The following is a 10,491-nucleotide window of genomic DNA, read 5'->3' as shown; positions in this document are numbered from 1 at the left end:
GCATCCTTGCGGCGTGGCACGGAGTCTCCCTGGGAAAGAATAGATCCGCGGCCTGGAGAACCACTCTTCTTGCTGCTTGGTGGGCCATCTGGGAAGAAAGAAATTGCCGCTGTTTTAGAGACGAGTCTCATTCTGTCGTCTATGTGATCAAGAGAATCCAGCATTTCCTCTCTGAGTAGGCCTGCAATTCAGCAAACATCAGCTACATTTCTCTTCTTACCGGCATCCACCTTAGCGCCACGTAGCTGCGTTTTTATTTTGTCTTCCCTGCTGCTGGGCTTTCCTCTGTTTTTTTGTTGTTTTTTTTTCCCTCCCTGTTTTGTTTTGTGTCCTGTTTTGGTTCTCTTTGGTTTTTTTTTTTTCGGCAGTTCTCAGTTCACTATCTCAGCGGTCAGTTTTCTTCCAATTTATTTATTAATGAATCTTCGCTGCCTTTCAAAAAAATAAAAATAAAAATAAAAAAATAAAATAAAATAAGAAGAAGAAGAAACTTTGATACTTTGGCAGTGTGATGGATGATATGCAGGCACATATAGTCCTCTTTCGATGAACAACTGTCCACTAATCAGAGGTTAGGATTTTTCAACCAATCTGATCTTGGGATTGCGACTTGGTGACAGTGGGCTGCACAACCTAGTCAGTTTTATTTGAGCTAATATATGCCATGCTTCCAATTTCTTAGTGCCTGCGTATCAAGCATCATATACAGACTGAGTATCATGGAACTCCAAAAAAAAATAAAAAAAAAATGAATAAACAAATAAAAGAATCTTAAATATAATCCACTTCTCACTAACTGAATGAAGCTGATTCCCATTTCTATGATTTTTGTATCAGACCTAAGAACAAAACATAACCATATCTCATCAACAACACTACCAATATCAAGATCCAAATGGGCCTTGATTTCTGCATATTCTAAGTTCCATACAAACACCAACTACACCCCAAACGCATCCAAACCAAAACATACCAAAATGTACAGAGTCTCTTTCCCAGCTACAGAGAAAAAAAAAACACATTAATCTACAAACAACACATCCTGTGTCAGGCCCCTCGAATCCCTTCCAAGAGCATTTGGGCATCTCATGCAGTTTCAATTATCTTCTCTTCCCAGTTTCTGACAATGATATCCATCACCACTGTGTTCCTGTTAGTTATATTAGTTGTCATTTGCCATCTTTAAGTAATAGACATGTCCTGTGACCGCCCCCATATCAATGGCTTATCTTCTCCCTATCAGTGAAGCCTTTGTGCTCCATTCCAAACTCACTGGGCAATGCCTGCATGTCGGGCATGATTTCCCAGTTGCCTTTCTGGACCCAGTTCGAGTGCCTTGCCTGGCTCCTGGATCTCTCTAACCCAATCTGGTTCTGTATATCTTCAAACTCATCCGCAGCAACAGCCTGCCGTTTGCTGCCCATATCTATGGTTAAGCTCGCCTTGGCAATCTCCGGGCTGAGAACGTGGCCCCGAGGGAGAGAAGCAGTGGAGGAGGCGAAGTCCTCGTTCACCCTTGCTCGGAAGTTGTTATGAGAACTGGGAATCCTCGAGCAGAAGATCTCCCTAATGTTTTTGGCCCACCCGAGGTCATAAGGATTCACCTTCCCTTCATAGCGGAATCGAAAATTCTCGTAGGTCGTCTGCATGACAACGAGGATATGTTGTGGCGATCTGTAAGAGAGGAGGAAAAATACTAGAAGCATGGGAACTTGAGGGCTAGTGGAAGTTTATGCTTGCATTAACAAAAGATGCAGGTGAGACACTGGCCACCACCTAGTGGCCCACACTATGGATGGTCCATGTTTAAAGAATTGCACAAAACATATCATTCTAAAGAACCAATAAGAAATAATCAATGGTCGACATCTAAGGGGAAAAGGTGAGAGAGAGACCACTATGATTGTTTGATTGGGGTTGTTTTTCAGCCATGGGGCAACCAAGGCTGAGCCAACTACAAGGATGATCCCGATCCAGTATCTCCCCTGCCAAGTGGGAGGTGGAAGTGGGGCTCTATCACATTATAACAGATGGGTCTTCTATCATATCCCTCTAGTATACAGACTATTAAAAAGGTAATGATCCTGAATCCTACTCCCCCTGTGCATACAAATGTGCAACGTTTGTGAGAAATCAAGGATTTACATTATATGGGATCAGTGTTACCTAAAGACTTCTCAACATGACACGATACTTCAAAAACTGTATGTATGAAGTTTCCTTGTGATGTCATTGGAAAGTGCAACATGTTGGACACTTCAAATGAAGTGTCATCCCCCACAAAGTTTTTCTTACATCATTTTCAATTTATTTAGTTATATAAATATCTTTTTTCAATTAAAAAATTCTTGCTCCTTGCTTGCAAGCTTGCTCCATTCTCTTCGTATGGATTCCCTCCAACAGTCCAAATTTAAATTCATTCTATTATTTTTTTTATTTTTTATTTTGAAAGGTAACTTGCATTAAAGCCGGAAAAAAACAAAAAGAAACACAAAAGAGGGGAACTGCTGAGAAGGCAGGCCCTTAAGACGAAAGGAAAGAAAGATCTACGTTGGTCCCAGCCCTTTGGGACACCCATTCAGCAATGAAGCATTTAACAAAAGAGGAAACTAAGTGTGGTGGCTTCGCCTCATTCTGAAAACACCTCTTGTTTCTTTCAATCCAAAGCGCCCACCACACCACCAAAATACCCGTCTGCCAAATCCTGGATTTGATTTTGCCTATTCGAACCCCGTGCCATGCTTTCAGGAGCATGTCCACATCTTTGGGAAAACACCAACTAATCTTGAAACAGGAAAGAATGGCAGACCAAACTGAATACGCGAAGGAACAATGGATCAGCAGGTGGCTAACCGACTCTTCGGAGGACATGCAGCATAAGCAAATGTTCGGAAGAATCATCCCTTTTTTTCTAAGGTAAGGATTCTGTTATTCCCAGCCAGCCATCCAAAGACTTGAAACTTAGGGGGAACATCATATTTCCAGAGAAAGTGGGAGTGATGAGATGATTATAGGTGTATGGCCCACATATGTTCTTTTTATAGGGTTCTCAGAATATTTTCACTTTTGAGAAAGCAAATTATAAAGCATCGTCTACCCAAACTACTATATATTGAGATGATTATTGCACAAATTTTTAATTGGTTGAACTATACGAGTTCTCCTTTTAAATTCCCCTTGATTTTCTATTTGACAAAAAGAACCCCTTTGTGAGGTGGGACAAGTAAATCAGGCTAGAAAGTTCAACCCAAGGGTCTAGTGTGCACTACAGCTTTCGACAACCAAAACTTTGAGACCGGCTATACGTTTTGCACATATAATTTGTCATTGGAAATCTATCAACAAGCTCTACATGCTGGCCAATGCCAAAGGACATTGGCCCCTGAACAGTTTTCTAGAAATAAGTCATCTTAGGGGTTAAATTTTGATTCTTAAGTTAAAATTTACTAGTTTTATCAAGTTCCGGTTTTTTGCTATTTTAAGGGTGTTTAGGGTTTGGAGAGCCCTGGAATAGCTTAAAGTCCTTGTTTGAGTTATGTCAGAGTTTTGATTAGTTTAGAATTTGTTAACAATTTCTTAGAAAGTTAACTATTTTAGGAAATATTACTATTTCGAAAATTTTATGAATTTAGGTTTTAAAGAATATGTAAGTCATATGAAAGGGCTTTGTAAATGGACTTTCATTAGCAATATCAATTTTATTTCTCATTTTTAGAGATTTTTTTCCCTTATAGATTCAAGGGCTACGGTTGAGAAGACGACGTTGATCTCCTCTTTCTCCACACACCTGCTACATTACTTTATTATTTTATTCATCAATTTATTTATTTTGTTAAAAATTTATTTATTTGTGTACAAAGTGTCCTTGTGCCTAGATTTTTGGAGTTTGTTGCACCATGTACTTTAAAGTACTTTGACAGTTGGCACAAGTCTAGGTAACATTGGGTGGGGCCCACAATCATATACATTGACTTGAAAATCAGGCTGGTCCACTTCTCAAGTGGTCACCTGTTTACGAACGGTCCAGTCATCTAGTGGCCACCTGTTTATGAACAAAGTGGATGGCTAAAAGAATTGATCAACAGTCCAAATTCAATACACATGTGAGCCCACTTAGTGACCAGACCAGACCGATTTTCAGGCAACAGGATATATAGTGGTGCCCACCTGACGACGAGCTTGGATCTTGCCCCATAGATGTTGCATTGGAACATATTGGAATAGGATTTAGGATCATACAGTTCTCCAAGAATAAAATTGAAAAGAACCAACACAGTTCCCAAAGGCTATGTCTACATATTAAGAGAAAATTATGAGTACAATCTAACAAGGTAATTAAAGGAAAAAAATGAACCTGGTTGGTGGAGATTAAATATATGTGAAATGCTGTGAGCCCTCCCACGAACCAAGCTGCTATGAATGTGTATATGATTAGAACAGCCGACATGGGCGTCTTCAGAAAAGCCCTCCAGAGATTACATTGATATGCATCCATTATTTTCTTGATATTTACCCAGCAAAAGGCAAAGATATACAAGCACAACATAGTTGTGGAAGACACGAACATGAAAAAGAATCGGTAGTTCCTCTACACAAAAAGAAGTTACTTGAAAGATAAGCCATGGAGTCAAGAATACTATAAGAGAAGCGGATAGTGATGGATGCCAAACAAGTAAAGAAGAATTGTATGATCCTCAACCTAAGGGTATGCACAGTATGCTCGAAGTTCTGTTGTATACAAGAGGCCCATTGTTAAGCGATCCATTCCAGACCATTTTTGTGTTGAGCCCCACTATGATGGAGCATGCCCCATAAGATATCCTCAATAGGGCAATCCTAAGAACTCATAGCAACCACAAGGAAAGCCAGAGAGATGTCAGCTTCTAAAGCTTTAGTGCAAAATAAGAACTCATAGCAACCATACAAGGAAAGCCAAAACAATCGTCTGAAAGGGCGATAAAGTAGGGGAATCTACCATCAATGTCCATGAAACAATGATAGTTAAAAGGATGGACTCTTAATCAAGCTTACCTGGATAGTGGATCTCACTGCCATTGTAGTATGGGAATGAGTACGTGGTATGCAGCATACACTATCCTAGGGTTGTGGGTAATTCCGGTACATAAGGCTAAGTATACACAATATAATTATAGATACAAATTGATAGTGCAGTCTACATATGAAATGATGAGTGCTATTATTTTAGATCCAGCATGCTTGGTATTAATCTGATATGCCTCCTATTGCATGACTTGAAGTATGGATCTCTACATTCAAATATAAATTCACATTATAGCCTAACAAACAATGAGAGTATAGAATCATAATTTCAGGTTGTAGAAGTAGCAATCCGGATTGCAAATAACCCATAATTCTGATCACATGATTCAGAACAGAAAATGCAAGGGATTGGGGATCTAGGTGGCATTGCTCTTGAAATGCCTGTAAAATGTGACAAAAAAAAATACCGCATATTTTAGGCACTTCATTTCCCAGTATCCATGATATTTTCATGATCAGTTTGATCTCTCTTTACAGTTGGGTCTTGATCTCCGTAACAATAAGTTCACTGACGCCTCGAAGAGATCAAAACCAACATATAATGAAGTAACAACAAAGCATACCTTCCCAATACACTGCCCAACCCAGGGGCAGTGGTGATCAAAACGGTCTACACAATTGTTGCAGATAGAGCAATGGGAGCAACGTGGTGGCCTATATAACATGCATGTGTGGCAGTACTTGACTTTGACAACCATCCCATTGACAAGAACATCCTTTGTGGGAGGTAAAGATGAGGTGGGACCCTGATTTCCTGCCCAGTCTATCGACAAACAAGCATCACCATCGTCTTCTGATTCTGGAGGATGTGTACTACGAGGGATGATGCCCGGATCTCTTCCAGAAGTGAGGAAGAGAATACAAAGAACCTGCAGGCATAGGCAGCAAAATGGAAGCATCAAATAGCAACTCTGTCAGTGAAACGAAAGATAAATCTCTAGAAAATTCTAGCACATGCAAAAGAAACGAAAGATAAATCTCTAGAAAATTCTAGCACATGCAAAAGAAACGAAAGATAAATCTCTAGAAAAGGCTACTTTGATCCTATTAGTCCTGAATGACAGCTAATTCAAATTAATATCTTCTGAAATCTAAATACCATCTTATATTTCAACTTTTCAAACAGCCATTGAAGACTTTAAAACAGGCAAGATAAGCTTGTAATAGCAGGAATATGACTTTAAGCCATGCCAATTGGCAAGTAGATTGGAAAAAATATATATATATACAATGGAACTCACATATATCATGAAGATAACCGGAATAGCTACTATAAGCTTCCCGAGATGATGCTGAAACTCATTAATTAGTCTTTGAGAAATAAATGAAGCAAAGATTATCACTGGAACTACAATTAGCAATATTGTAAGTACCAGTGACCTCACATCTGGACCAAATATAAGCCTGCCTCCGAGGAAGAATCTCTGCAAGATATTTCAACAGACTGGTGTTCAGTGTTTGTCAAGGAAAAATAGAGTTGCAGAAAATACATGACCAAAAATGAGGGCATTATAGAGAAAAAAAAAAAAAGATAGCAAGTGGCTAACAAGAACATGCCTGGAAAAAAAAGATACATGTACTTGAAAATTCATGGATATCTTTGAGTAATGATAAAACAGAAATGTGTTAGCTATTAATATAGAAACATATCATATATGAAGGAGATTTATAATTTTAAAATGAGTTGCTACAAAGTTGCCTTCGATATCAAGGATTGTGGTTGAATTTCTAGTTCATTTCACACAACTTGAAGTATGTTTTATATGATCTTTGTATCAACAGAGAGTTCCAGTCTCCTAGGCAGCAGCGGCATCAAAATGCTCTGTACTTTAAAAATAAAAATGAAAAAAAAAAAGAAGAAAAAAAGCATCAAGATGCTCTGTACTCTAAACCTACTGTTCTAGTCAAAACATGCGAAAACTCCCAGCCGGTGCATTCCATGAGGAATTCCTGTACTAGTTCTAAATTACAACCACTCAGGTATCTATAACATATGTTTAGCTCCCAAACAATTACAAGGGCATCAGTCCCCAACAATTACCTCCCAAAACTTGACACTAGGGATCAATTAGAAAACTTAGATCAAGTTCCATCCAATTATCTCATTATCCAGGCCATCATGTCCAGGGAGTTCAAAGGTGTCTCTTGGCTGATTATCCAAGCCATCATGTCCAGGGAGTTCAAAGGCATCTCTTGGGAAGTGAAGATCTCAGGAAAAGCTACACGTACAACAATGTGGCCCCATATACATGGGATTAAACAAGGGGACCGTTGCATAAAGCTTATTAATGCAAAATCCAACACCAGTTCAAAATGGGTGGTTTTGCATTTCATTTGGTTGGCTTTTTTGCACTGTCAGGTGATATCTTCTGTCGCCCAAGTCTTCTCTTAAGGTGCTGCTCCTGGTTCAAAATCTTACAACTCAAATGCATTAGAGCAATTAACATAGAATAGCAACTTCTACTGGCTAAAGACCTAATACCAAAAAATCTCTCCATCAAACAATCCTGGAATCCAAACAGTGGAAAGTTCACTACTTCATATGTCAGACGGCTATGATTATCCAACCAGAGCACATGCAGGGGAGGGATAATTTATGAACAGTGCCAAATCCTCTAAAGAGGTGGAGCTCCATGTTTCAATGATCAAGACAGTTGATGACAGGCCTGACAGTGCGGCAATGAGACAATCCTAACTGTTTGATGAGCAACCTTCAAATAGGTGGTTAAAAGAAAACTGCAGGAAAGGAGGAAGAAGCCAAATAATGGATGGCATGGGTCTTCCAACCGGGGATATTTTTGGTGCATGGTCCACATACAGTGGACCCACAAGATCAATGGTCTGGATCATTAGACTATGGGCCCCACTAGCACAAACTGGACCGGCATTCAGGGGAAGGTGAAGGTATCAACTGTGCTGAATCCTCTAAGTGGAGGTCCATGTTTCAGTGATCAAGACCGTTGATCTGACAGGCCCAACCGTGCGCCGATGAGACAGTCCTAAACTGTTCGATAAGTAGCATTCAAACAGACAGTTAAAATAAAACTGCATCAAACGACAAAGATTCCAAAGATTGGATGGCTTGGGTCTCTCAGTCCAGGAGATTTTTAGGGCATGGTATATGTAGGGGGGGTTCGATGGTCTGGATCATCAGATCATGGGTCCCAGTAGTAGAAACTGAAGGCCTGCATAGAGCATCCACATCCTTGGCCCCTGAGAATCATATGAATTGGGTGGAGCACATCTGTGTTGGATGGTGGCCAAAAAGGAAAATCCAGGCCCCACATTGTGAATTTCATCAACATCACATACAATTAAAGTTCAAAACGTAAGCTATGATCAACAGAAAGATGGGCAGTGATTTAACGGAAAGTTACAGATTACATAAAAAGATAGATGATCGAAGGAAATCTTACATTGCCTCCTTTCCAGACTTGATAGAGCCGTTTCGACTGGCCACGAGTGTCAATGATCCGTCGATTCGAAAGCGAGCGCTGGGGAGCCGAATACATCATCTGGTTCTGCATTCCGCCCCAACCTCGGCTCTACAAACACCTCCAGGTCTCGCCGTAATTACCACATTTACCCTCTGTAACCAGCAATCCACAGAAAAAAAAAAACCAGAGAAAATCAGCGTCTGGGAAAAAAAAAAAAATAGAATTTAATAAATAATCAAGAAAAAATTGAGAGAATTTTAACAGAAATTAGGGGGGGGGGGGGGGGGCGATTTTCTTAGAAATCAAGTAATTCATTTTTTTCCCAAATTCATGAAAATGCGCGGAATAAAAATGACGATAAATAATCCAAAGAAAATCAATAAAAGGGTCTTCAGAAATCAAAAGAAGAAAATAGGAAAAATCTGGAGAAATGTTCCATTCCATTTCGAGAAAATGTGGAAAATAACGATACATGAAACTTTCAAAAAATTCGTAAAAAAGCAAAAAAAAAAAAAAAAAAGGTAAATCCGGAGAAAATCAATATTCTGCGACAGCGATACAAAAAATAATTCCATTTCATTTAAATATATATAAATATAAACGAAAATGCGGGAAAATAGAAGAAACGTTCCGAAGAAAAGTCTTCAAAGAAGAAGAAACCGAAATTTCATTCCATTTCAGGAAATTTCAATATAAATGAAGCAAAACACGTTACAATGTCATTTCCACCTTTGAAGAAAGAAACAAACGAGTGGAATCTTTGAAACGACGCGACAGACGAGAGAGAGAAGAAGAAAAAAGGCAAACCTTTGGCCGGGCACGGATCGGCTTGTTATTTCGGGTTCGGCCGGAGGAGGGGAAGAGGGCGGAGCTACTACAGAGGAGCGTTGGCGAGTCGGCCGATTTTTCGGAGAGTTGCAAAGGAATCGGCCGAGTTGGATGGGAATGACGCGATGATGTTGGTGGTGAGGATGGAAGGGGCGGTCATTGCCGGAAGCTCCGATTCTCACTGCGATGCACGGAAAGACGAAAGCAATTGATAGAGCTAAAAAGACGCAAAAGCATGGAAACAAAAGGAATCTATAAAGAGAGGACAGGCCCATGCTAAAGCTACTCGCGCGCCCTGAAGAGACGTTGCCGTGCACGTGCCGCATGTCACACGAGTGAAATATCCGGGCCATCTTTTTCTGCCGTGTGTGTCCTCTCGCGTGCTTACGTGTATGGAATCCGGGCCATTCGTCGTTAGGGAGTACCATGGGCCCTGCCTCTGCCAGAATCGGTATGTGAACTCTCATCAGTCCCACGAGAATAAAATAAAAAATAAAAAAAATGGACGGTTCGAGAGATAATAATAATAGAACAGTGCTTAGTATTCATCAGATGTGCGGCCTACCTAATGAGAGTGGACCGGATTTGGTCATGTTTGTAGTGCGCCCGACCCGTTGATCTGACAGGATCTGGTGGTGCATCTGCCGGCAGGACGATTTTCCTACAACTGTTGTAGAGAGGCGGGGCAACAAAAGGCTTTGTGGGCCCCACCGGATGTCTGTTACATCTACTCCGTCCATCCAACATATGCCGCAACTCAGGCGATCCATAATTCAGTGGTCTTACATGCGACAGATCAATCTGGAAAGGGACTCTATCAATCAACCTTGCTGGGGCCCACAGAAGTAGATATAAACTGATCAACTTTTACACTCGAGTGAAAAAGTATATACTTCCGATATAAACATATGTGACTAGCTTTAGAAAAAGTTAATCATTTATTCAACCACTTATAGTAGTTTATATCAATTCAGTTATACCAAAGGGTAAGATTATTGGATTTTTATACTTTTCATAAGAAAATAGTTTAAAATACTAATATAAATCAATCAGAAGAAAAACTTACAAATGGTTATTAGAAACGATAGTAAAAATGCATATATAAAAATAACTGTTTAATATTATCTAAAGAAAAAATCTTTACGTATAAGTGTAGACTTGAATT

At 39.7% G+C, this 10,491-nt stretch overlaps 1 protein-coding gene across 1 annotated transcript; it reads right to left on the bottom strand.

Moving 5' to 3' along the window:
- Positions 1 to 786: 786 nt before the first annotated feature.
- Positions 787 to 9,574, bottom strand: LOC131239251 (probable protein S-acyltransferase 7). Its single transcript, XM_058236858.1, has 6 exons — positions 9,306 to 9,574; positions 8,478 to 8,650; positions 6,303 to 6,485; positions 5,625 to 5,930; positions 4,355 to 4,588; positions 787 to 1,643 (listed from the first exon to the last, which is right to left on the bottom strand). Exons 2-6 carry the CDS (start codon positions 8,586 to 8,588, stop codon positions 1,218 to 1,220), a joined length of 1,260 nt encoding a protein of 419 aa, XP_058092841.1. The 5' UTR covers positions 8,589 to 8,650; positions 9,306 to 9,574; the 3' UTR covers positions 787 to 1,217.
- Between the last annotated feature and the right edge of the window lie 917 nt (positions 9,575 to 10,491).

Source organism: Magnolia sinica, chromosome 3 (assembly GCF_029962835.1).
Source record: "Magnolia sinica isolate HGM2019 chromosome 3, MsV1, whole genome shotgun sequence".
Classification (NCBI taxonomy): domain Eukaryota; kingdom Viridiplantae; phylum Streptophyta; class Magnoliopsida; order Magnoliales; family Magnoliaceae; genus Magnolia; species Magnolia sinica.
Note: the sequence above shows the minus strand (reverse complement) of the source record. Positions and strands in the feature narration are given on the sequence as shown.

Bases quoted from the DNA above. Each gene is read 5' to 3' on its own strand.
- LOC131239251 (XM_058236858.1), bottom strand. From the start codon at position 8,588: ATGCAGAACCAGATGATGTATTCGGCTCCCCAGCGCTCGCTTTCGAAT. The intron at 4,589-5,624 runs GTATGCTTTGTT...CTTTTTGTGTAG, and splicing joins TTGGGCAGTGTATTGGGAAG to AGGAACTACCGATTCTTTTT. The intron at 1,644-4,354 runs GTTCATTTTTTT...GTTGTCATGCAG, and splicing joins ATTTAATCTCCACCAACCAG to ACGACCTACGAGAATTTTCG.